At 50.5% G+C, this 27,215-nt stretch overlaps 1 protein-coding gene across 10 annotated transcripts in view; it reads left to right on the plus strand.

Moving 5' to 3' along the window:
- The window catches only part of LOC143926649 (cadherin-1-like), a 39,688-nt gene extending 12,865 nt beyond the window's left edge, over nucleotides 1–26,823 (plus strand). The window contains exons 2-11 of one of the 10 annotated variants that reach the window (XR_013262115.1): nucleotides 6,685–6,786; nucleotides 7,957–8,115; nucleotides 11,080–11,224; nucleotides 13,962–14,134; nucleotides 16,263–16,367; nucleotides 18,835–18,971; nucleotides 22,158–22,293; nucleotides 26,455–26,548; nucleotides 26,591–26,646; nucleotides 26,695–26,823. Coding sequence is in view for 6 of the 10 variants with exons in the window: in XM_077450642.1 (XP_077306768.1) it covers nucleotides 6,685–6,786; nucleotides 7,957–8,115; nucleotides 11,080–11,224; nucleotides 13,962–14,134; nucleotides 16,263–16,367; nucleotides 18,835–18,971; nucleotides 22,158–22,293; nucleotides 26,455–26,544 (1,047 nt within the window). In the remaining 4 variants the exon portion in view is untranslated. Of the gene's footprint in view, nucleotides 1–6,684; nucleotides 6,787–7,956; nucleotides 8,116–11,079; nucleotides 11,225–13,961; nucleotides 14,135–16,262; nucleotides 16,368–18,834; nucleotides 18,972–22,157; nucleotides 22,294–26,454 lie in introns of all 10 variants that reach the window. The other 9 variants (XR_013262114.1, XM_077450642.1, XR_013262113.1 and 6 more) reach the window with 9 other exon arrangements.
- The last annotated feature ends 392 nt before the right edge of the window (nucleotides 26,824–27,215 follow it).

Below are 27,215 nucleotides of genomic sequence, written 5' to 3' on the forward strand. Positions count from 1 at the left end.
TCCTGCACCGCTCCACATGCCATGTCCTGCACCGCTCCACACTTCATGTCCTGCACCGCTCCGCACTTCATGTCCTGCACCTCTCCGCACTTCATGTCCTGCACCGCTCCGCACTTCATGTCCTGCACCTCTCCGCACTTCATGTCCTGCACCTCTCCACACTTCATGTCTTGCACCGCTCCGCACATCATGTCTTGCACCGCTCTGCACATCATGTCTTGCACCGCTCCGCACTTCATGTCCTGCACCGCTCCGCACTTCATGTCCTGCACCGCTCCGCACTTCATGTCCTGCACCTCTCCGCACTTCATGTCCTGCACCTCTCCACACTTCATGTCTTGCACCTCTCCGCACATCATGTCCTGCACCGCTCTGCAAGTCTGCATTTCCCCCAAGGTAATACATAAAACCTGGCCGGCTCAACACATTTGGCGACTCATCGCAGTTTTCTATGGAAGTGACGTTCTGTCGCCGCCATCTTGCTACACCCCACACTTGTCCATAGTAAGGATACACTGAGAAGGGGGAAAGCGGACATCTTGTTACACCCACCGGAGTTTTGCATTTTACACGTATTTATAACAGTAAAGTCAGTTTATATGGTAAAATACAAGACTTAGAACTCCGTCTGCCAGGGAAGGCAAGGAGATGGGCAGGCGGCTGGCCGGGACTTGAGCCAAGGCAGAAGAACATGCCAGCAGGAGCGGAACGGGCATATGCCGGAAACTGAAGAAATATTCTCTCCGATCCGACCAGCACCTCATCATCAGAGAGGGGCACAGATAATGAAAAAAATACACCCCACCCCCTAAGCTAGTAGGAGCGGCAGAGCGGGGGGGTTGGGGGGGGGGTTGTAATTCAGATTTTCTGCGCTGACTGTCTGTGAAATTGCCCCAGCCCCTGTTCAAATCCAATCCGGGGACAAAACCGCGGACAGACTTGGTTCGGGGACAGTGTCCTCAATCTGGGGACTGTCCCCGGAAACCAGGGATGTCTGGTCACCCTACAATATGTGTAAAATGCAAAACTCCGGTGGGTGTAACAAGATGTCCGCTTTCTCCCTTCTCAGTGTATCCTTACAGTGGACGAGGGTGGGGTGTAGCAAGATGGCGGCAATGGCACGTCACTTCCGTAGCAAACTGCGATGGGTCACCGAATATGACGCTACACCCCGAGGACAGGGTTGATGACCCCCGGGATGGACTACATCTCCCAGACTAGTCCTGGACGCCTACAATCAGTCACAGCTCAACTAATGGAATTTACACTGCCATCTTGTGGACAAATAAGGTTCTGCACATGAACAAAACGATTTTTCCATATTTTTAGGTCTGATTTGATGATTGATAGTATGGGGGGGGGGGGGGGGGGGGGGAGTCTAGTGAATGGGGGAGGGGAGCTTTGTGTCCAGGTAATGAATAAAAGAGAACATCGGAGTGATGGGGAAGCTCCTCTCCGATCTTCTGTCCTATGATTGTTGGATTGGAGAGTAGTAACCATTTGGTTCTGCTCTACACTTTGCCAATTTCAATCACTCCTCAAAAATCACTTTTTTGAAAATGATGTCACTGTTCTATAATAAGTGTCAAATAATATCTACCAAATAGTGACTTTATATGCGTGTAAACAGATATTAAAAAAAACATATACACTATATTACCAGAAGTATTGGGACGCCTGCCTTTACATGAAATTTAATGACCCCCCCAGTCTTAGTCCGGAGGGTTCAATATTGAGTTGGCCCTTTGCAGCTGCAACAGCTTCACCTCTTCTGGGAAGGCCGTCCACAAGGTTTAGGAGGGTGTCTATGGGAATGTTTGACCATTCTTCCAGAAGAGCATTTGTGAGTTCAGGCACCGATGTAAGGCCGCGTACACACGGGCGGACTGTTCGCCCAACTTTGTCCGCTGAACAGTGTTTGGGCGGACAGTCCGCTCGTGTGTGGGCTTCAGCGGACAGATTTAGCGGACAGTTGGACGGACAAGGTTTTTCGGAAATTCCGAAAAACTGTCCGCTGAAACCTTGTTTGAGCGAACAGTCCGCCCGTGTGTAGGCTTGTTCGTCAAACAAAGTTGCGCGCATGCTCAGAAAGGATTTTCACGCCGAAAGCTATAATGCAGTGTATAGGACGTCGTATTTTTCGTCCCGTCGTACGTGCCGTTCACGTCATCGCGCACGGTTTCAGCAAACTGTTCGTTCATCGTGTGTGGTCATGTCCGTCCATGCTAAGTTTGAGCGGACTGTTTGCCGAAACTGTTGGACGGACAAAGTTGGGCGAACAGTCCGCGCGTGTGTACGCGGCCTTAGACGAGAAGGCCTGGCTCGCAGTCTCTGCTCTAATTCATCCCAAAGGTGTTCTATGGGGTTGAGGTCAGGACTCTGTGCAGGCCAATAAAGTTCCTCCACCCCAAACTCCTCACCCATGTCTTTATGGACCTTGCTTTGTGCACTGGTCCAAACCATTTAGGGGAGGGGGGATTATGGTGAGGGGAGGAGGGGGATTATGGTGAGGGGTGGAGGGGGATTATGGTGAGGGGTGGAGGGGGATTATGGTGTGGGGGGATTATGGTGAGGGGAGGAGGGGGGATTATGGTGAGGGGGGAGTATTATGGTGGAGGGATTATGGTGTGGGGGGGATGGGGGATTATGGTGTCAGAGGGGGGATTATGGTGCGGGGGTAGGGGGGATTATGGCGGGGGGTTGTTTTTCAGGGTTTGGCCCCTTAGTTCCAGTTGAGGGAACTCTTAAGGCGTCAGCATACCAAGACATTTTGGACAATTTCATGCTCCCAACTTTGGGGGAACAGTTTGGGGACGGCCCCTTCCTGTTACAACATGACTGCCCACCAGTGCACAAAGCAAGGTCCATAAAGACATGGATGAGGAGTTTGGGGTGGAGGAACTTAACTGGCCTGCACAGAGTCCTGACCTCAACCACACAGAACACCTTTGGGATGAATTAGAGCGCAGACAGCGATCCAGGCCTTCTCGTCCAACATCAGTGCCTGACCTCACAAATGCCCTTCTGGAAGAATGGTCAAACATTCCCATAGACACCCTCCTAAACCTTGTGGACGGCCTTCCCAGAAGAGGTGAAGCTGTTATAGCTGCAAAGGGCCAACTCAATATTGAACCCTCCGGACTAAGACTGGGTGGCCATTAAAGCGGGAGTCCGCCGTTTTTTTTTTTTTTTTTAAAGCCAGCAGCTACAAATACTGCAGCTGCTGACTTTTAAAATAAGGACACTTACCCGCCCAGCGCGCCCGCGATGTCGGCACCCGAAGCCGATCTCTCGATCGTCTCTCGGGTGCTGCCGCCGCCATCTTGGGTATGGGAATCAGGAAGTGGAGCCTTTCGGCTTCATTTCCCGGTTCCCTACTGCGCATGCGTGAGTCGCACTGCGCAATAAGGATGGTCCCCGCTGTCTCTGGGATCCGTGTGTTTCCCAGCAGGCAGTGGGGGACCTTCGGAAAGGGGCGTAGATTCTGCAGATTCAGCGGATATCTATGCCGGAAGTGGGTGCAGATACCTGTACTGCCACAATTGGCATCTTTCAGGGGGGAGGGTTCCAATGAGCGGAAGCTCCACTTTAAAGTTCATGTGCATGGAAAGGCAGGTGTCCCAATACTTTTGGTAATTTAGTGTATAAAGCCAAATGTGACTCTCTCTCTCTCTATATCTATATATATATTTATTTATAATGTGTTTTTTTTGTATATGCTTATATCAAGTCACTATTTGGCACATATTATTTGACACGGATTATTTATTGATGGTATATATAATATATATAATAGTGACATCATTTTTGAGGCGGAGTGCATTGAAGCCCCCATTGGTTATCCATAGAAGGGGGACACGTGTCTGTTAGAGTGCGCGGGGTGAGCGATACACAACATTTTTATTTCCTCATTAAAGGGATTGTAAATACAGAAGATGAATTCTGTGCATTAAGATAGAAAGTCTTCTGTGTGCAGCGGCCTCCCCAGCACCCCCTAATACTTACCTGAGCCCCCTCTCGATCCAGAGATGTCCACGAGTGCCTTGGCCATCCAGGACTCTCCCTCCTGATTGGCCGATACACAGCAGCGGCATCAGGGGCTCCCGCTGCTGTCAATCAAATCAGTTAGCCAATGAGGAGAGAGAGGGAGCGGGGCGGAACCGAGGCTCCGTGTCGGAATGGACACAGGGACCTGTGGCTCGGCCCGGGTTCCCCCATTTCAGGCTGCTTTATGTGGGGGGCACTCAACAGGAGGGAGGGGCCAGGAGCACTGAAGAGGACCCCAGAAGAGGAGGATCGGGGGTCACTCTGTGCAAAACCATCACAGAGGAGGGAAGTATCACATGTTTTATTTTTTACCACTTAAGCCCCGGACCATTTTGCAGCCAAAGTACCAGGCCCCTTTTTGCGATTCGCACTGCGTCGCTTTGACTGACAATTGCGCGGTCGTGTGACGTGGCTCCCAAACAAAATTGACGTCCTTTTTTTTCCCACAAATAGAGCTTTCTTTTGGTGGTATTTGATCACCTCTGCGGTTTTTATTTTTTGCACTATAAACAAAAATAGAGCGACAATTTTGAAAAAAACGCATTATTTTTTACTTTTTGCTATAATAAATATCCCCCAAAAAATATATCAAAAAACTTTTTTTTTCCTCAGTTTAGGCCGATACGTATTCTTCTACATATTTTTGGTAAAAAAAAAAAATCGCAATAAGCGATTATTGATTGGTTTGCGCAAAAGTTATAGCGTTTACAAAATAGGGGATAGCTTTATGGCATTTTTATTACAAATTTTTTTTTTTACTAGTAATGGCGGCGATCAGCAATCTTTATTGTGACTGCGACATTATGGCGGACACATCGGACATTTTTGACAAATTTGTGCGATTAAAAATGCGTTGATTACTGTAAAAATGTCACTGGCAGCGAAGGGGTTAACACAAGGGGCAGTGTAGGGGTTAAGTGTAACCTTGTGTGTGTGTTTTTTTTTTTTTACTGTAGGGGGCGTGGCTTGGCGTGTGATGTCACTGATCGTCGTTCCCTATGACAGCCTCACTAGGAAGCAAAGGGAAATGTTTGTTTACACAGACCTCTCCTCGTTCTTCAGCTCTGTGACCCGGTCTGTAGGTCCTGCGGCCCACGGTCACGGAGCTCAGGGCCAGGTAACGAGTGCGCCGGCAGCGATGCGCTCGATCCACGGCTGGGCTCTTAGCCCCTGTACACACGGGTCGGACGTTCCGACAACAAAATCTGTTGGATTTTGTCTGAAACTGGTGTTGCATACACACGGTCTGTGAGTTTTCTACGGAAGTGACGTGCCATCGCCGCCATCTTGCTACACCCCACACTTGTCCACAGTTAGCCCTTGTACACACGGGTCGGACATTTCGACAACCAAATCCGTCGGATTTTGTCCGAAACTGTTTTCTACGGAAGTGACAAAGTTGTCGGAAAATCCGTTCGTAGCGTGATGACGTTATTTCGTTAGGACGGGACTACGTTCAGGCTAGTAGCCAATAGCTTTGGTCTAGGAATTTGATCTGAGCATGCGTGGCGCTTTGTCCGATCGGGATTCTCTACAAACGATCGGATCATGTTGTCGGAAAATTTTTATATCCAGCTCTCAAACTTTGCCGGTCGGATATTCCGACGGAAACAGTCCGTGGAGCCCACACACGGTCAGATTATCCGACAACACGGTCCGATCGGACATTTACCTTTGGAATGTCCGACCGTGTGTACGAGGGCTTAAAGGGCAACGCCCCTGTACGTGATTGGGCCCAGCCGCGCCATTCTGCCGATGTATATCGCGTGAGGCGGTCCTTAAGTGGTTTAAGAAACAAAAAAAAAGACGTTGGTATCACTTTAGGCCACATACATTTTTAGCACAAAATTTCGATTTTGATGCAGCAGCTCACAAGATTACATATAAATGTACTTTTTTCTTGACATTCCAGCTCCCCCGTCCTCCAATATACCATTAATGTGTCTCAGGCTGCAGAAAAATGAAGGTTTATTTTATATTTAGAACAAGGACTTACCTCGGCCCCTGGAATGTTCCATAGAGAACTTTTTGGTGGGTAGATTTGGGATATGACAGCCCCAGGACACAGGAAGCGGATCACCTCATTGGACACACCCATCATTGGGTTTGCACCCCTCCATGCATTTGCCAGGCTTGTCATTGGAAGCTGCCACATCTACTTTGTTTGCACAGCATCCCGCCAAGCAGGCCCCGCCCACACGCTGAACTCTCTGGGGACGTATGTGGCCCGCGGGTCATGGGTGGGACACCCCTAATGTAGTGCAAAGTCCTGCCTGATTGGATACGGTGCCCCCCCCCCCCCATTCCATAGTATTGTTAAATCTAAAGGACATTGTACAGAGATTGTATCAGGTGCCCATTAATGTTCTCGCTCAGTTTCTGGAACAATAAATACCGGAAACAACCTCAGCCTGTGCCTAGATTTACCAAATTCAAATCTTTACCTGGCCACAATGTAAAACACCAAAAAAATCACCTGCAGTATACATTATATATACACCCAGTAGGTGGTTTCCTAGATGGTCGGTCTACAAAGTTCACTCAACCAATTCAGTAAGACCCAAAGGTACCACATCACCGAGATTCTGCATGTGATCCATTCCACGTGACATCAAGACTCGGTTTTCTTTCTTACAGGAAAGTTCCCATTTGTTGAAGAGGCAGAAGAGAGATTTGACGATCCCTCCGGTGGCAATCGCTGAGAATGATAAGGGACCATTTCCTAAACGCGTTGTCCAGGTAAGGGTGGTGAAGCTGCGAGGGCAGAATGAAAGGTGATTGTAAGGGTTCGTTTTTTCTTTGTTCTAAAATAACAAACATATCATACTTACCTCCACTGCGCAGATCGTTTTGCACAGAGTGGCCCCGATCGTCCATTTCTGGGGTCCCCCGGTGGCTCTAATGGCTCCTCCCCACATCAGATAACCCCCTAAGAGAAGCTCTCTCCTGGGGGGGGGGTGTTTCCTTGCGGGGGCGCTCCTGAGTCCAGCATTTGTGTCCATAGACATGAATGCAGGACTCAGCCCCGCCCCCTGGCTCCCGCGTCATTGAATTTGATTGATAGCAGCGGGAGCCAATGGCTGCGCTGCTATCAATCTATCCAATCAAGAGCCTGTGGAGAGAGGGACAGAGCGTCCCCGCCAAGGAGATGAAGGGCATTGGGTAAGTAAACGGGGGGGGGGGGCTGGGGGACCAGTGACTGCCCCCTTAATGCACCTTAATGCATAGGCTGCACGAGGGTTTGCAACCTCTTTAAAACACAATAGTGGCACAAATATGCGGGCAACCCTCTATTGGTGTCAGAAACCATGAAATCAGGCAGAGACAGAAGTACAATAAATCACACTTGTTTAATAATAAAAGAAAAAAGAACAGACATAGTCAAAACATAGCCAGAGTTCAGGAACCGGAACGGATAGTCAGCCAAGCCAGATGTCAGGGATCAATGTAATGGAACAGCGAGCAGGATCTGGAGCCAGAAGGAATGTCAGCAAAGCAAGTCTTGAACAGGATCGCAGGAGATAGTCTCTGTGATGTTGACCAAGGTGAAGGCAGAGATCCTCTGGACTGGACAGCTTAAGTAGGCAGGACTGATGAGCAGGATCATCAACAGGTGAGTCGCTTTGGATAGAGATAGGAGCTGGCAATTAGCCGACAGCTCAGATAAGGAAGGGCTGAGCCCAGCCCTGACAAAAGATCAGTGAAGGATGCTGAAATTCTGCAGCTTAGGAAGACATTTTAGAGGGTCGTGCGCTTCCAGCCTTGCGGCAGCATTGTGGGGAAGTCAATGTGATTAATAACCAGAGCGGTAAAGTTGGCCACACACACGTCTTATTGTACAATCACTCGGGGGACATCCACACCTGTGCCGTATGTTCAATAATATTGTATCATATTCTCATTTTACAGATTCGTTCGACTCAGAGCACAAAAATCAAGAATATAAAATTCTCTATAAGTGGAGAAGGAGCCGACAGGCCCCCAGCTGGGCTTTTCACCATTGACGCCAACACCGGATTCCTTTCAGTTACCCGATCTCTGGACAGGGAAGAAATTGATAAGTATGAGGTGAGGTCACGTCATTGGCTGTCACTTCTTCAGTAGAGCAATAAATCTCTTTGTGGTAATACAAAGGTGAATTGTTGCCTCTAAGAAATAATCCGATTCATATAAATATTAAGGGCTGGGTGAAGGTGGATGGAGGTTGGGTGAAGATGAATGGAGGCTGGGTGAAGATGGATGGAGGCTGGGTGAAGATGGATGGAGGCTGGGTGAAGGTGGATGGAGGTTGGGTGGAGGCTGGGTGAAGGTGGATGGAGGTTGGGTGAAGGTGGATGGAGGTTGGGTGAAGGTGGATGGAGGCTGGGTGAAGGTGGATGGAGGCTGGGTGAAGGTGGATGGAGGCTGGGTGAAGGTGGATGGAGGCCCGGGTGAAGGTTGGATGGAGGTTGGGTGAAGGTGGATGGAGGCCCAGGTGAAGGTTGGGTGAAGGTGGATGGAGGTTGGATGGAGGTTGGGTGAAGGTGGATGGAGGCTGGGTGAAGGTGGATGGAGGTTGGGTGAAGGTGGATGGAGGCCCGGGTGAAGGTGGATGGAGGCCCAGGTGAAGGTGGATGGAGGCCCGGGTGAAGGTGGATGGAGGCCCGGGTGAAGGTGGATGGAGGTTGGGTGAAGGTGGATGGAGGTTGGATGGAGGTTGGGTGAAGGTGGATGGAGGTTGGGTGAAGGTGGATGGAGGCTGGGTGAAGGTGGATGGAGGCCCGGGTGAAGGTTGAGTGAAGGTGGATGGAGGTTGGATGGAGGTTGGGTGAAGGTGGATGGAGGTTGGGTGAAGGTGGATGGAGGTTGGGTGAAGGTGGATGGAGGCTGGGTGAAGGTGGATGGAGGCTGGGTGAAGGTGGATGGAGGCTGGGTGAAGGTGGATGGAGGCCCGGGTGAAGGTTGAGTGAAGGTGGATGGAGGTTGGGTGAAGGTGGATGGAGGCCCGGGTGAAGGTTGAGTGAAGGTGGATGGAGGTTGGATGGAGGTTGGGTGAAGGTGGATGGAGGTTGGGTGAAGGTGGATGGAGGTTGGGTGAAGATGGATGGAGGCTGGGTGAAGGTGGATGGAGGCCCGGGTGAAGGTGGATGGAGGCCCGGGTGAAGGTGGATGGAGGCTGGATGGAGGCCCATGTGAAGGTGGATGGAGGCCCGGGTGAAGGTGGATGGAGGCCCGGGTGAAGTTGGATGGAGGCTGGATGGAGGCCCATGTGAAGGTGGATGGAGGCCCGGGTGAAGGTGGATGGAGGCCCGGGTGAAGGTGGATGGAGGCCCGGGTGAAGGTGGATGGAGGCCCATGTGAAGGTGGATGGAGGCCCAGGTGAAGGTGGATGGAGGCCCGGGTGAAGGTGGATGGAGGCCCGGGTGAAGGTGGATGGAGGCCCGTGTGAAGGTGGATGGAGGCCCGGGTGAAGGTGGGTGGAGTCCAGCCTCCCTTCATCCTTAGTGAAGCATTGTGGCCAGTATACATTTTCCATGTGATTTGGGAGGCCTAAAGAAGTCTCCCTTCCTTTATATTAGTGTGTTCTGGCCCCCAGGGGACACGGGATGGGTAGTACATTGTCCCATCTTCCTATGTGCTGTCTAAGCGCCCCTCCTCCCTTCACAGATGTCTGACAATGTAGCTAGCTAGAGATGGCTGCCTTTTCTGATGGCATTTTTCTCTGTCTCTGAACTCTAGCCCTCTATTCTATTATACTCATTATGTGAATCGTATTGAAATGTAGTAATTACAGTTATATAACAAACTGGTCAGACACCCCCCCCCCCCCCTCCCCCATGCTTAATACAAAGTCCCAAACCTCTCTCATCAATTGGCCCACCTTCCTGGAGCTTTACACTGACAAGCCGCCCTCCTCGTGAGACACGTGCGGGCCACGGGGTGCACCAGGGATTTGGTCCGGTATTTAAAACAAGAAATATGCATAAACTGGGTGATATTGAAGGTGTAAACCAGGACTGAGATCAGGAACAAGGGGACGATACAAGGCAGCGGGGTTCAGGATTCTGGGCTAGAGCAAGATGAGGAGAAATAGGAAGCCGTATCTGACCAGCAGGCAATACATTGAAGTGCCAGAATATAGTAGAGGAGGAACTCAATACCCTTCCCAGCAGCCAGCATCAGGTGGACACAGCTTAGTAGGAGACACCCGCTGGTGGACATTGGAACTACAGTCTTCCATTCTCTGAACCACAGTGCCCCTAGACAGGTGCTCCAGGCCCTGAGAACATATTCTCAGTGGCTGCAGAAGGGAGCTGTGATGGAGGATGGGTAAGGTGAGTATATTGGACTCGGAGGATCTCGTTTCCCCAGCAGGGGGAATTCATAGACCGGTGCCGAGAGATTTTGTGAAAGTGTCTCCATGTTCTAAAGGCGGTGCACTGTCCATGTGTCAGTCTAGAACTTCTATTGAATTTGACGCACACTGCGCCACTTTTAGAGTTTTCCCCCTCGGTACCCCAGGAGAGAGTCGGTCTTAATTAGCTCCACTTTCCTAAGACATGAGCTGTTGATACTTTGAATTTGGTGCATTCATTGCATTGGGGGAGATTTACTAACACTGGAGAGGGCAGAATCCGGTGCAGCTCTGCATGGCAGCCAATCAGCTTCTGACTTCAGCTTCTTCAGTGAAGCTTTGACAATAAAACCTGGAATCTGATTGGCTGCCATGCAGATTCTGCCCTCTCCGGTGTTAGTAAATCCCCCTCTATGTATTGTGGAACTCCCTGACTTTGGCGCCGGAGTCGCCGTCAGAACCAAAAGTCTTGCAGATGCTTCATGAATTTGGCGCAATACATTGACCAGCGGGATTAATGCCCCAAAAGTGGTGCAGCAGCTTCACAGAATTGCCCCCCGGAGTCTCCTGATGCAGCGGGGTGGGGGGGGGGGGCTGGGGGGGTGGAAATCTCTGGCAGATCTTCCAGTGCGACTCGAAAGCAGCGACCAATGACGGAAGATATAAAAGTAATTCTGCGAATCATCATTGACTTTTAGCTGGAGGTGCGAGCTTTGTCAGAGACTGGAGCCAAGGTGGAGGAGCCAATCAAATTCATCGTTAAAGTGATCGATCAGAATGACAATCAGCCGTTCTTCACACAGACCGTATCTGATGGCTTCGTGACAGAGGGATCCCCAAAGGGTAAGTCTTCTTATCTGACCAGTTGATGTTCTCTATGGGGTCCAGAGCACCCCAATATGTATATGCACCCTCCATATACCCAGTGCAGGGACCGGCCGCAGGTAAGTCACACAGACATGTTTATCTGCTGCCTTCTCTTCTCTACGTCCATTCAAAGTGCAGAAATTACACAGCTTGTTTGAGCTTTCAGAAAGGCGGGGAGCTGAAGAGAGCTGATTGGAGGGAAGGGACACACCACCCTTCACGCAGGAGCAGAGCTGAGGCTGTCAGTCACAGGCTGTGTGCTGGAGCTCCCTCCCCTGTCACCATTTTTCTCTTGGTGTCAGGAAAACTTGTCAGAAGTGACTCATGCAAATATCAGAGGAAGGAGGCAGCAGACAGAAATGACAATGAGTGCTCTGGACTGAGACAAGCGCACACTATAGAGGGATAGGTTTTGTTAGCTTCTTTGCGGTAAAAGCAAGGAAGAGGAAAAAGCCTCTGTAGCATATTAGTGAGTTTTACTGAACAAAATGCTGTACATACAAAGTATTACAATCATAGGAATACAAAACGGGCAGATAAACATACAACACGTGCACACGCTACCTACCCTCCTAGCGGGTGAGGGTGACCGATGGTCTGTAGAGTCGGAATCTGCTGGAAGTCACTCAGGTTATAGAAGCTTCATGATCTCTGTAGACGATGAGGAGCCCAGGCTCTGCTCTACAAGTGATTAGAAGATATTGGGCGCCATTCTCAGGTGAGATTCCTCCTTCGTCCGGTGAAGTTCTCTCTGGCGCAGACCTTTCTTGTTGTCATGCTGTTTTCCCGCCCCCCCTCTTTCCTGCCAACATCACTTCCTGTTGCCTGAGCTTCATGAACCAGTCCAACTAGTTAATTAGCAGGAATGAAACAAACAAAAAAAAAACTGGTCCAGGTGGAGACTGCTGGGCTGCAAATGAACGGCCACCAGATGGGGGGCCCTGTCACTGCTTCAGGCAAACGAAGAAACCAAAAATAGGATGGCCGCACTCCCAAAGCAGATGCAATGAAAAAATGTTTATTGAGGAGTAAAAACAAGAGGGGGAAATGTGACGCGTTTCACACGACTAGCGCGCTTCGTCAAAACCATTTAGAACACAATCACCAATGTGTTAATATACAAAAAAAATCACATGATCACATAACGTTGTAAATTAAAAACAGATGTAGCGGCTTCGGTGATTTGGATCCAGACCTTCTGTTCTTTGCTTCCAAATAGAAAATTCACACAGTATTGCTAATGTCATTTGTTTGTGAATTTTCTATTTGGAAGAAAAGAACAGAAGATTTGGATCCAATCACCGAAGACGCTACATCTGTTTTTAACTTACAACGTTATGTGATCATGTGATTTCTTTGTATATTATCACGTTGGTGATTGTGTTCTAAATGGTTTTGACGAAGCGCACTAGTCATGTGAAACGCGTCACCTTTTTTTCCTGTCATTTCTCCATTTGCATCTTGTTTTTACTCCTCAATAAACATTTTTTCATTGCATCTACTTTGGGAGTGCGGCCATCCTATTATCCTTTCTCCTAGTTAATTAGCTTGCCCTGTTTCCCCAAAAATAAGACCTAGCGTGATTGTCGGTGATGGCTGCAATATAAGCCCTACCCCCCAAATAAGCCCCACCCTGTTTCCACAAAAATAAGCCCTACCCCCCCAAATAAGCCCTACCCTGAAAATAAGACCTACAAGGACTTTAAGGCTTATTTGGGGGTAGGGCTTATATTGCAGCTATCACTGACAATCATGCTAGGTCTTATTTTCGGGGAAACAGGGTATAACTAGAGGAAGCCTGGCTTCTAAAAACAATCGATGGTCTTAAAAATGTTATTTCTTATATTTATGCTATAAAAAAAATCACTGAAATAGCCAAAGCAACACAAGTCTGTGATTTTATGAGTGGAAATGTCAATTCTCTAAGGGCCCATTCATATGTATTATGCTTTGATGTAACGCTCGCCAAAACTCCAATCACTGCGAAGCGACATCTGAACCGCGGCGCGCGGCGCTGTCCATTCCTAACCGCTTGCTGACCAGCCGCTGTCATTTTACGCCATCAGGTCGGCACGATCCTGCGAAGCATCGTAGCTATACGTCGGCTTTGAGATAGCAGGTGTGTATCGGCACAGCGGTGCACGGGGGGTGCCGATGGTCGCAATGACCGCCGACCATGAGCGATCGTGAGCAGGAGACACAGAAGAGGGACGAGTGTGTGTGTAAACTCTTCCCCGTTCTGTTCTGAGAGGAGTGACCAATCGCGTGATTCTATTATCTAGGAACCACGATCCATCACTTCCTCTAGTCAGGCCCCTCCCCCTTCAGTTAGAATCACCTCCCAGGGAACACATTTAACCCCTTGATCGCCCTCTAGTGTTAACCCCTTTGCAGCCAGTGACATTTTTACAGTAATTAGTGCATTTTTATAGCACTGATCGCTCTATAATTGTCAGTGGTCCCAAAAATGGGTCAAAATTGTCCGATGTGTCGGCCATAATGTCGCAGTCACAGATCGCCACCATTACTAATAAAAATAAAAAAATGACATAAATCTATCCGCTATTTTGTAGACAATATAACTTTTGCGCAAATGAATCAATAAACACTTATTTTCGGTAAAAAAAAAAGAGAAAAAAAAATCGCAATATGTAGAAGGATAGATATCGGCCTAAACTGAGAATAAAAATGGGGATCTATTTTGTCCTTCCAGGGACATCTGTGGTGACGATCTCAGCCAGTGATGTGGATGACACCAAAGAGAGTAATAACGGGATAATTCGCTATTCCATCCTCCAACAAACACCCAAAGATCCCGCCAGTGCGTTTGCCATTGCCGCTGACACCGGGGTCATCACTGTTAATGCGGAGGGATTGGCCCACCAGGTTTGTTACTGTTATAGTTTGAATAAAGCTGTGATGTATCAATATTGCTGAATATGAAGAATTGAAGCTGAACTCCCAGCAGTATACACGACCGTCCACTCAATGTATTTTGTTAAATGCGAGCCGTGCATGCGCCTGAATATGACTTGGCATCAGCTTCTTGCAGTCCCAGCACAGCAGAGCTCAGACTAGGAGAGGGAGAAACAGCACAAGGAGCCGCACTGTACTCTGTGAATGCTGATAGGAATCTAAGAACTGACACTTCCTGTAAAGATACTACATATCCCACAATCCCCGGGTCTCTTAGTCTAGTGCTGGTGCAGGTGAGAGCTCCATAGTAATTAGATCTGACGCAGACACAGATGGGCTGAGCGATTGGAAGATCTCCCCAAGCTGGCAGAGATTTGTTTTCATCTCTTTATCACTCCCACATTTGTGATACATCAGAGGAGATGGCAAGGAATAGATTGGATGCTGTGTCTGTCCTTTTAGTGAATAAGGACAAGCTACAAGCTAGGGGAATGAATAAACATACATGGGGGAATGAGGACAAGTTGGGTGAATGAATACATGGACATAGGGGAATAGGGACAAGCTGGGTGAATGAATACATGGACATAGGGGAATAGGGACAAGCTAGGTGAATGAATACATGGACATAGGGGAATAGGGACAAGCTAGGTGAATGAATACATGGACATAGGGGAATAGGGGCAAGCTAGGTGAATGAATACATGGACATAAGGGAATAGGGACAAGCTAGGTGAATGAATACATGGACATAAGGGAATAAGGACAAGCTAGGTGAATGAATACATGGACATAGGGGAATAAGGACAAGTTGGGTGAATGAATACATGGACATAGGGGAATAGGGACAAGCTAGGTGAATGAATACATGGACATAGGGGAATAAGGACAAGTTGGGTGAATGAATACATGGACATAGGGGAATAGGGACAAGCTAGGTGAATGAATACATGGACATAGGGGAATAGGGACAAGCTAGGTGAATGAATACATGGACATAGGGGAATAGGGACAAGCTAGGTGAATGAATACATGGACATAGGGGAATAGGGACAAGCTAGGTGAATGAATACATGGACATAGGGGAATAGGGGCAAGCTAGGTGAATGAATACATGGACATAAGGGAATAGGGACAAGCTAGGTGAATGAATACATGGACATAAGGGAATAAGGACAAGCTAGGTGAATGAATACATGGACATAGGGGAATAAGGACAAGTTGGGTGAATGAATACATGGACATAGGGGAATAGGGACAAGCTAGGGGAATGAATACATGGACACAGGGAAAACAGTCAGCCATAACACCACAAACTGCAGAAATAACATGTGAGCCATCGTTATCAGGTAAACAATCAGCACAAGGAATGGAATTAATACAAAGATAAAACAACAACATCTGGGACAGGAGGCGTCATACGTGGCACGGCGCACATATCAGGAATATGGAATGTTGGGGTAACAAACACTTTAAGAAGAAAAAACCCCCCTATATAAATGGGATTATAAGTGACCACCAACACCCCACACACAAATCAAAAACATGAATATTTTATTAACAAATACAGAACAAAAGATACACATAAATACATTAAAACCAGAGGGGCCACTAAGCAAACAGTGTCCCAAAGGTGTAGCAAAATGTTATAAACACAAAATTACATAAAAAAAAAAAAAACAACCAATAAATATTAATCGTACTCTGAGCTGATGACCCCAGACCCAACGCGTTTCTAGTTGCTGAAAACTTTCCTCAGGGGTGAAGAGCAAAAAGTTGGGTGGTAAGTTGATAATTCTGAGATATTAAATCAAAGATAGATGTATTGGGACCATTCCATACAAGTGCCTGCCATTGGTTTGTGTGTGGGGTGTTGGTGGTCACTTATAATCCCATTTATATAGGGGGATTTTTTTTGTTCAAAATGTATCAGGGATGAGACCCCCACACCAGAATCTTTCGATCCACTGAGGGCCCCCTTCCCTCTTTCACAAACACTTTAAGCGGCTCTTATTTTTTAGGTCTATTTGTCTTTTACATCTTATGTAGAAATGTTTTACTTTTGATTCTTCTCTGTGTGACTTTGTTCTCTTTTCAGCGCAACCCAAAATTTACTTTGGTGATCAAAGCGGCAGACAAGGAGGGCCACGGATTGGCAATCACCAGATCAGTTGTAATCGTCGTGGGCAAAGCCGACTCTCCGGTACGTATTACCCGGTGAATGATATTGGCTGCAGGATTGGTTTTTGTTTTTTGCTGTCTGAGTTTCTGTTGATGAGGTTTTCCATGGCATTCCTTTTAGATTGTAAGCTTTGAGGATCAGGGCTCTCTGATACATCCTGTATTGAATTTTATTGTAACTGTACCTCTGCTTTTATGTTGTAAAGCGCTGCGCAAACTATGGGCGCCATATAAATCCTGAATAATAATAATAATATATAAATCCTAAATAATAATAATAATAATAATAATAATCACTTCCTGTTCTGTCATTATTTAGAGACAGGCAGTGGGGAGAAATTTCCCAAATGGAGGCCGGGACACTAATATAAAAGCAGACTGACCCTTCCCAATTCTATCCAGAATTTAAAGGAAACGTTTTAGCGGGTGTCGGACTTACAGCAGAACTCCAGCAATTTGCTTTATTGACAACTTGTATTTGTCCAGCTTGGCACGGTGTAATTGCCCATATCTTATATGCGGAGGGCAGTTGGCGATGCTGACGTAGCGCACACTACAAAATGGATCACTGATTGGTCAGGAGTCACTGTGTGAAAGTTAAGCAGGACCCCTCTGTCACATGACCCATAGAGTACTAAAGTCCACGCTCTGCCCCGGAGAGCTGCTACGATGAGCGGATCCCGGCTGCAGCGTATTGAGCGGCACCTGCAGGGTGGACAGGTAACTGATTATAACCGGCAGCTGCTGGTGTTATACCTCTTCCGTGAACTTTGTATCAAAAAAATCAGGGACAATCCCTCCAAATCAGAGACAGTTGAGAGTTATGGTATAGGACTAAAGAGAGAGTACTGAAGGCCAAGGAAACCATGATGTATAGGACAGTTTAGTACGGGGATGTATAGGACTGCCCGGAACGGGGATGTATAGGACTGCCCGGAACGGGGATGTATAGGACTGCTCAGTATGGGGACGTATAGGACGGCTCAGTACGGGGACGTATAGGACTGCTTAGTACGGGGATGTATAGGACTGCCCGGAACAGGGATGTATGGGACGGCTCAGTACGGGGATGTATAGGACCGCTCAGTATGGGGACGTATAGGACTGCTTAGTACAGGGATGTATAGGACCGCTCAGTACGGGGACGTATAGGACTGCTTAGTACAGGGATGTATAGGACTGCTTGGAACGGGGATGTATAGGACTGCTCAGTATGGGGATGTATAGGACAGCTCAGTACGGGGATGTATGGGACCGCTCAGTACGGGGATGTATGGGACCGCTCAGTACGGGGATGTATGGGACCGCTCAGTACGGTGATGTATAGGACCGCTCAGTACGGGGACATATAGGACCGCTCAGTACGGGGATGTATGGGACCGCTCAGTACGGGGATGTATGGGACCGCTCAGTACGGGGATGTATGGGACCGCTCAGTACGGGGATATATGGGACCGCTCAGGACGGGGATGTATGGGACCGCTCAGGACGGGGATGTATGGGACCGCTTAGTACGGGGATGTATGGGACCGCTCAGTACGGGGATGTATGGGACCGCTCAGTACGGGGACATATAGGACCACTCAGTACGGGGATGTATGGGACCAATCAGTATGGGGATGTATAGGACCGATCAGTACGGGGATGTATGGGACCGATCAGTACGGGGATGTATAGGACCGCTCTGCATGGGGATGTATAGGACAGCTCAGTACAGGACGTATAGGACAGCTCAGTACGGGGGCGTATAGGACAGCTCAGTACGGGGGCGTATAGGACAGCTCAGTACGGGGGCGTATAGGACAGCTCAGTACGGGGGCGTATAGGACAGCTCAGTACGGGGGCGTATAGGACAGCTCAGCACGGGGAGGTATAGGACTGCTCAGCATGGGGACGTATAGGACTGCTCAGTATGGGGACGTATAGGACTGCTCAGTACAGGGAAGTATAGGACAGCTCAGCATGGGGATGTATAGGACTGCTTAGTACAGGGACGTATAGGACTGCTTAGTACGGGGACGTATAGGACTGCTCAGTATGGGGACGTATAGGACTGCTCAGTATGGGGACGTATAGGACTGCTCAGTATGGGGACGTATAGGACTGCTCAGTACGGGGACGTATAGGACTGCTCAGTATGGGGACGTATAGGACTGCTCAGTACGGGGACGTATAGGACAGCTCAGCACGGGAATGTATAGGGCAGCTTAGTATGGGGACGTATAGAACTGCTCAGTATGGGACATATAGGACACCAGTACACGCGGGCTGATGGCCTCCTAGGTGCAGAGTCACAGAGGGCTTTAGAACAATGGTGGTGAACTTTCTTGATAGATATGGTAATTATTAGCTGAGTTTCCTGAGCCCAGAAAGTTATTTGGTTCCTCAAAGTGAAAGCGGTGGAGAAAGGCCGGTTTAGACTTCTATAAAGACTACTGAATATGATTGTGATGCTCCTTTTACAAATCATGTGATCTTCTCACCTACAGGAAATAGCGGGGAGCGTTCCGAGTTTGCTGACCGCACATGTCCTGAACATCGCACAAGGGACCCCGGCTAAAGGCCTGACAATTACCTTGTCCAAGTTCAATGGCAGAGAAGCAAAATGGGAACTAGTCAGCAGGAGGTGAGCGTGCTGAGCGAGGGGCTGAGCGAGGGGCTGAGCGAGGGGCTGAGCGAGGGGCTGAGCAGAAGGTGAGCATGCTAGGTGGAATGTGAGCGTGCTGGGAAGAGAAGGTGAGCGTGCTAAACGGAGGGTGAGCAGAAGGTGAGCGTGCTGGCCAGAAGGTGAATGTGATAAACAAAAGGTGAGTGTGCTGAGTGGAAGGCGGGTGTGCTAAACGGAGGGTGAGCAGAAGGTGAGCGTGCTGGGCAGAAGGTGAGCGTGCTGGGCAGAAGGTGAGTGTACTAAACGGAGGGTGAGCGGAAGGTGAGTGCGCTGAGCGGAAGGCGGGCGCGCTGAGCGGAAGGCGGGCGTGCTGAGTGGAAGGTGAGCATGCTAAATGGAGGGTGAGCAGAAGGTGAGCGTGCTGGGCAGAAGGTGAGCGTGCTGGGCAGAAGGAGAGCGTGCTGGGCAGAAGGAGAGCGTGCTGGGCAGAAGGAGAGCGTGCTGGGCAGAAGGAGAGCGTGCTGGGCAGAAGGTGAGCGTGCTGGGCAGAAGGTGAGTGTACTAAACGGAGGGTGAGCGGAAGGTGAGTGCGCTGAGCGGAAGGCGGGCGCGCTGAGCGGAAGGCGGGCGTGCTGAGTGGAAGGTGAGCATGCTAAATGGAGGGTGAGCAGAAGGTGAGCGTGCTGGGCAGAAGGTGAGCGTGCTGGGCAGAAGGAGAGCGTGCTGGGCAGAAGGAGAGCGTGCTGGGCAGAAGGAGAGCGTGCTGGGCAGAAGGTGAGCGTGCTGGGCAGAAGGTGAGTGTACTAAACGGAGGGTGAGCGGAAGGTGAGTGCGCTGAGCGGAAGGTGAGTGCGCTGAGCGGAAGGCGGGCGCGCTGAGCGGAAGGCGGGCGTGCTGAGTGGAAGGTGAGCATGCTAAATGGAGGGTGAGCAGAAGGTGAGCGTGCTGGGCAGAAGGTGAGCGTGCTGGGCAGAAGGAGAGCGTGCTGGGCAGAAGGAGAGCGTGCTGGGCAGAAGGAGAGCGTGCTGGGCAGAAGGAGAGCGTGCTGGGCAGAAGGTGAGCGTGCTGGGCAGAAGGTGAGTGTACTAAACGGAGGGTGAGCGGAAGGTGAGTGCGCTGAGCGGAAGGCGGGCGCGCTGAGCGGAAGGCGGGCGTGCTGAGTGGAAGGTGAGCATGCTAAATGGAGGGTGAGCAGAAGGTGAGCGTGCTGGGCAGAAGGTGAGCGTGCTGGGCAGAAGGAGAGCGTGCTGGGCAGAAGGAGAGCGTGCTGGGCAGAAGGAGAGCGTGCTGGGCAGAAGGTGAGCGTGCTGGGCAGAAGGTGAGTGTACTAAACGGAGGGTGAGCGGAAGGTGAGTGCGCTGAGCGGAAGGTGAGTGCGCTGAGCGGAAGGTGAGTGCGCTGAGCGGAAGGGGAGTGCGCTGAGCGGAAGGCGGGCGCGCTGAGCGGAAGGCGGGCGTGCTGAGTGGAAGGTGAGCATGCTAAATGGAGGGTGAGCAGAAGGTGAGCGTGCTGGGCAGAAGGTGAGCGTGCTGGGCAGAAGGAGAGCGTGCTGGGCAGAAGGAGAGCGTGCTGGGCAGAAGGAGAGCGTGCTGGGCAGAAGGAGAGCGTGCTGGGCAGAAGGTGAGTGTACTAAACGGAGGGTGAGCGGAAGGTGAGTGCGCTGAGCGGAAGGCGGGCGCGCTGAGCGGAAGGCGGGCGTGCTGAGTGGAAGGTGAGCATGCTAAATGGAGGGTGAGCAGAAGGTGAGCGTGCTGGGCAGAAGGTGAGCGTGCTGGGCAGAAGGAGAGCGTGCTGGGCAGAAGGAGAGCGTGCTGGGCAGAAGGAGAGCGTGCTGGGCAGAAGGTGAGTGTACTAAACGGAGGGTGAGCGGAAGGTGAGTGCGCTGAGCGGAAGGTGAGTGCGCTGAGCGGAAGGTGAGTGCGCTGAGCGGAAGGGGAGTGCGCTGAGCGGAAGGGGAGTGCGCTGAGCGGAAGGCGGGCGTGCTGAGTGGAAGGTGAGCATGCTAAACGGAGGGTGAGCAGAAGGTGAATGTGATAAACAAAAGGTGAGAGCGCTGGGTGGAAGGTGAGAGCGCTGGGTGGAAGGCAAGCATGCTAAACGGAGGGTGAGCAGAAGGTGGGCGTGCTGGGAGGAAGGTGAGCGTGCTAAACGGAGGATGAGTGCGCTGCGCGGAGGGTGAGTGCACTGAGCGGAGGGTGAGTGCGCTGACCGGAAGGTGAGAGCGCTGAGCGGAAGGCGGGCGTGCTGAGTGGAAGGCGAGCAGAAGGTGAGCGTGCTGGGAGGAAGGTGAGCGCACTGGATAGAAGGTGAATTTGCTGGACGGAAGGTGAATGTGATAAATGGAAGGTGAGTGTGCTCAGCGGAAGACGGGCGTGCTGAGCAGTAGGTGAGCGTGCTGAGCGGAAGGCGGGCGTGCTGAGCGGTAGGTGAGCGTGCTGAGCGGTAGGTGAGCGTGCTGAGCGGTAGGTGAGCGTGCTGAGCGGTAGGTGAGCGTGCTGAGCGGTAGGTGAGCGTGCTGAGCGGAAGGCGGGCGTGCTGAGCGGTAGGCGAGCGTGCTGAGCGGTAGGCGAGCGTGCTGAGCGGTAGGCGAGCGTGCTGAGCGGTAGGTGAGCGTGCTGAGCGGAAGGCGGGCGTGCTGAGTGGTAGGTGAGCGTGCTGAGCGGTAGGTGAGCGTGCTGAGTGGTAGGTGAGCGTGCTGAGCGGTAGGTGAGCGTGCTGAGTGGTAGGTGAGCGTGCTGAGTGGTAGGTGAGCGTGCTGAGCGGTAGGTGAGTGGTAGGTGAGTGTGCTGAGCGGTAGGTGAGCGTGCTGAGCGGTAGGTGAGTGGTAGGTGAGCGTGCTGAGTGGTAGGTGAGCGTGCTGAGCGGAAGGCGGGCGTGCTGAGCGGTAGGTGAGCGTGCTGAGCGGTAGGTGAGCGTGTTGAGCGGTAGGTGAGTGGTAGGTGAGCGTGCTGAGCGGTAGGTGAGTGGTAGGTGAGTGTGCTGAGTGGTAGGCGAGCGTGCTGAGTGGTAGGTGAGCGTGCTGAGCGGAAGGCGGGCGTGCTGAGCGGTAGGTGAGCGTGCTGAGCGGTAGGTGAGCGTGCTGAGCGGTAGGTGAGCGTGTTGAGCGGTAGGTGAGTGGTAGGTGAGCGTGCTGGGCCCTGGTATATTCAATAAAATGAATCAGAATTCGGCTTTCACTGATTTGACCTTACATGTGTTGCTCAGTGTCACTGACCAGGACGGTCGCTGTCCAGGACTTCTGCGTGGAGAACCTCTTACAGCCGGGACCTTCCAGCTTCGCTTCGACACCGGAGAATATTGGAAGCAGTTAAAACTTGAGGCCTTTCACCCCCATGCAGAGGTATCTGATGTCACTTAGAAAAGTCTCTTCACTGAGAACTGTCTTAGATACATAGTTGATAAGGTTGAATAAAGACACCAGGCCATCCAGTTCAACCTGTGTGGGTGTGTTCCATATCAAAAACCATTCCCCATATCCCTGTATACTGTGCTCACTAAGAGGCACGTCCAGGAGTTTTTTTTTTTTAAACTATCTATACTTCATGCTGACACCGAGTGTGGAAGGGAGTTTCACAACCTTACCGCTCTGACAGTAAAGAACCCTCTGTGCAGTTTAACTTTAAACTGCTTCTCCTCCAACTTATTTGAGTGGCCCCGTGTCTTTTCACACTTCCTGAGACTGATACATAACTAAGGTCCTCCAGCCTCCATCCCCCATCCCCCCATAACTGAGCTCCTCCATCCCCCCATAACTGAACTCCTCCATCCCCCATAACTGAGCTCCTCCATCCCCCATAACTGAGCTCCTCCATCCCCCCATAACTGAGCTCCTCCATCCCCCATAACTGAGCTCCTTCTCCCCCATAACTGAGCTCCTCCATCCCCCATAACTGATCTCCTCCATCCCCCATAACTGAGCTCCTCCATCCCCCCATAACTGATCTCCTCCATCCCCCCATAACTGAGCTCCTCCATCCCCCATAACTGAGCTCCTCCATCCCCCATAACTGAGCTCCTCCATCCCCCATAACTGAGCTCCTCCACCCCCCATAACTGAGCTCCTCCATCCCCATAACTGATCTCCTCCATCCCCCATAACTGATCTCCTTCTCCCCCATAACTGAGCCCCTCCGTCCCCCATAACTGAGCTCCTTCTCCCCCATAACTGAACTCCTCCATCCCCCATAACTGAGCCCCTCCGTCCCCCATAACTGAACTCCTCCACCCCCCATAACTGAGCTCCTTCTCCCCCATAACTGAGCTCCTCCATCCCCCATAACTGATCTCCTCCATCCCCCATAACTGAGCTCCTCCATCCCCCCATAACTGATCTCCTCCATCCCCCCATAACTGAACTCCTCCATCCCCCATAACTGAGCTCCTCCATCCCCCATAACTGAGCTCCTCCACCCCCCATAACTGAGCTCCTCCATCCCCATAACTGATCTCCTCCATCCCCCATAACTGATCTCCTTCTCCCCCATAACTGAGCCCCTCCGTCCCCCATAACTGAGCTCCTTCTCCCCCATAACTGAACTCCTCCATCCCCCATAACTGAGCCCCTCCGTCCCCCATAACTGAACTCCTCCATCCCCCATAACTGAGCTCCTCCATCCCCCATAACTGAGCTCCTCCATCCCCCATAACTGAGCTCCTCCATCCCCCATACCTGAGCTCCTCCATCTCCCCATACCTGAGCTCCTTCTCCCCCATAACTGAGCCCCTCTGTCCCCCATAACTGATCTCCTCCATCCCCCCATAACTGATCTCCTCCATTCCCCATAACTGATCTCCTCCGTCCCCCATAACTGATCTCCTCCATCCCCCCATAACTGATCTCCTCCATCCCCCATAACTGATCTCCTCCATCCCCCATAACTGATCTCCTCCGTCCCCCATAACTGATCTCCTCCATCCCCCCATAACTGATCTCCTCCGTCCCCCATAACTGAACTCCTCCGTCCCCCATAACTGATCTCCTCCATCCCCCCATAACTGATCTCCTCCATCCCCATAACTGAGCTCCTCCATCCCCCATAACTGATCTCCTCCATCCCCCATAACTGATCTCCTCCATCCCCCATAACTGATCTCCTCCATCCCCCATAATTGATCTCCTCCACCCCCCATAACTGATCTCCTCCATCCCCCATAACTGAGCTCCTCCATCCCCCATAACTGAGCTCCCCCACCCCCCCTTATTAGCTTTGTTGCCCACCTCTGGACTCTCTCCAGGTCCAGCACATCCTTCCTGAGGACTGGTGACCAGAACTGGACGGAATACTCCAGATGTGGAAACACCCGGGTCTTGTAAAGTGGTAGGATAAGGGTCTTTGTTGCCAGTAGCACTTTACCCAATTCTGGCTTTCCTTGACTTCCTTGGAGAAAGGCCGGCTCTGATTGGATGGTTCTGGCAGAAGTTTTCTTGAACCACTTTCATAAATGAGGCATTTCCGTGCCTGTGGGGTACCTGGCGGCATTCCTCCGGTTCTGTTCTTTCAGAGGAAAGGGGGGGTTGCCAGGGGTGGTAGATATGACCAGGTCTGTGGAGCCTTTCTTTGCACTCAGTAGGGATTGTATCTTTCTAAACAACCCAAATATCCTTCAGGAAGGCCGTTATCCCAGTGACAGCGGCCGGCCACCCTCCCAGCCCAGCGGGAGCTGCTGGTTCCGGGGCAGCCATGTCACTGGGCATCGCTCTAGAACCGGACTATGTCCGGGGGGCGCCTGTACATTGGCCGACACATTGGTAACAATCTAAAAGGTTTCATCTAAAATGTACCCATTGGGTGGTAAACCTTCTCCCCAATTGTAGCCCCAAAACCCACAGAGGTATCCAGATGGGCAGACTCTGGATGGGTATGTTATACAGCGATCAGCCAGAACTTCATGACCACCCGCGTCCCGCCTAATAATGAGTAGGCCCCCCGTTTTTCCACCAAAACAGCTCTGACCCTTCGAGGAATGGACTCCACTAGACCTCCGAAGGTACGTTGTGGTATTTGGCACCGAGCTGTCAGTACCGGATCCTTTCAGTCCTGTAAGTTGGGAGGTGAGGCCTCCGTGGGTCGGACTTGTTTTTCCTGCACATCCCACAGATGCTTGACTGGACTGAGATCCGGAGAATTTGGAGGCCAAGTCAAACTCATTGTTTGGTTCCTCAAACCATTCTTGATCCAGTTTTGCATCTGGCAGGGAGTATTTTCCTGCTGAAAGAAGCCACTGCCACCAGGGAATACGGTTTCCATGAAGGGGGTAAACTTGGTCACCACCAGTGTTTAGGTAGGTGGTACGTGTCCAGTAACGCCCACATGAATGGGAGGAGCCAAGGCTTCCCAGCATCACCAAATGCGTCACCCTGCCTCCACCAGCTTGGCTTCTTCCCATACTGCATCCTGGTGCCATCTCTTCCCCGGGTAAGTGACCCACCCGGCCAGCCACATGATGGGAATGAAAATGTCATTCATTAGACAGGCCACTTCCTTCCATTGCTCCGTGTTCCATTTCTGGTGCTCACGTGCCCAATGTAGGTACTTTTGGCCATGGACACAGGTCAGCGTGGACACTTTGACCAGGCTGCAGCTACACAGGCCCATAAACATCAAAGTGCTTTCAACACATCAACTTCAGGGACAACATGTTCACTTGCTGCCTAATATATCCCACCCACTGTCAGATGCCATTGTAACCAGATAATCTATGTTATTCACTTCACCTGTCAGTGGTCATAATGTTATGGCTGATCGATGTCGGTTTCTTCCTGGACCTCCCTATTGGCCAGTGAGCCACCAATCACATTTACTGACTAATAAGATGGTGTGAGATTGGGGCGGGCCAGAGTGAGATCACTAAAGTTCTGGTCATAATTTGCATAACAAGATACCCTGAGTTTTGGGACTGGAGATAAATTGGTGACAGGTGCTTTACTATAGTCCAGGGGCAGTTCACAGCCTCAGACATGAAATCTGAACAAAGCACATCCCTCTATAGTGTGTACTCGTCTCAGTCCAGAGCACTGAGTGTCATTTCTGTCTGCTGCCTCCTTCCTCTGATATCTGCATGAGTCACTTCTGACAAGTTTTCCTGACACCAAGAGATAAAAGGTGACAGGGGAGGGAGCTGCAGCACACAGCCTGTGATTGACAGCCTCAACTCTGTTCCTGTGTGAAAGGGGGCGTGTCCATTCCCTCCAATCAGCTCTAACTGAGCTCTGCAGAGTGTAACTTCAGCTCTCTGCCCCCCTTTTTTCTCAACTCTCAGATAAGCAGAATTACAGAATTTTAATAGATGTAGAGAAGAGAAGACTGCAGATAAACAGGTACAACTTATGTAGGAGGATTTGGTTTTCTCTCTGTGTGTCACCTGAGGCCGGTCACTACGCTGAGTATATGGTGGGATTACAACCAATGATTTTTATTTGTTTTACAACCACTTTAAATATCTATTGGATGATAATGGAAATTCTGACCGGTTCTTTTTTTTTTTTTTTGTCCTCCTCCAGGTTGTTTTCAACATTAAAGACCCAAAAGAGAAATATCACGTGCCTCTCCTGATTACCCCACATTCCTATTCCACCTACAGAGGGAGCTAGAGAGGTGAAGGTGTCGGTGAAGGTGTCGGTGAAGGTGTCGGTGAAGGTGAAGGTGTCGGTTGGTGAAGGTGTCGGTGAAGGTGAAGGTGTCGGTTGGTGAAGGTGTCGGTGAAGGTGAAGGTGTCGGTGAAGGTGAAGGTGTCGGTGAAGGTGTCGGTTGGTGAAGGTGTCGGTGAAGGTGTCGGGCGCTCTGCCACATATCGCTGACATTTGACGGAGACTACTACAGAATTGCAGAGCTTTGTGATTTGCTTTCTAATAAATGAATATTAAATGAAATTCTGTTCTTTTTTTCTTGGTGATATGAAGAGAAACAAGTTTTTTTTTTTTTTATAGTAAGTTTTTTTTTTTTTAGCAAAAAAGTAAAATTAAAATAACCTCCTCTCCGGTAGTAAGTGAGACGGCCCGACCTTCCTTCATGAATGAACCGAGAATTGGAGATGAGCTTCAACTTCTAAAACCTGAATTGTGCTACAACCCCAATATTCCAGGTCGGCGGGGAAGATTGTCCTCCGGGAACCGATCGGCGGGGAAGATTGTCCTCCGGGAACCGATCGGCGGGGAAGATTGTCCTCCGGGAACCGATCGGCAGGAAAGATTGTCCTCCGGGAACCGATCGGCAGGGAAGATTGTCCTCCGGGAACCGATCGGCGGGGAAGATTGTCCTCCGG

This window comes from Lithobates pipiens, unplaced genomic scaffold (genome assembly GCF_037356315.1).
Source record: "Lithobates pipiens isolate NorthernLeopardFrog02 unplaced genomic scaffold, aLitPip1_a1.2 Scaffold_10, whole genome shotgun sequence".
Classification (NCBI taxonomy): domain Eukaryota; kingdom Metazoa; phylum Chordata; class Amphibia; order Anura; family Ranidae; genus Lithobates; species Lithobates pipiens.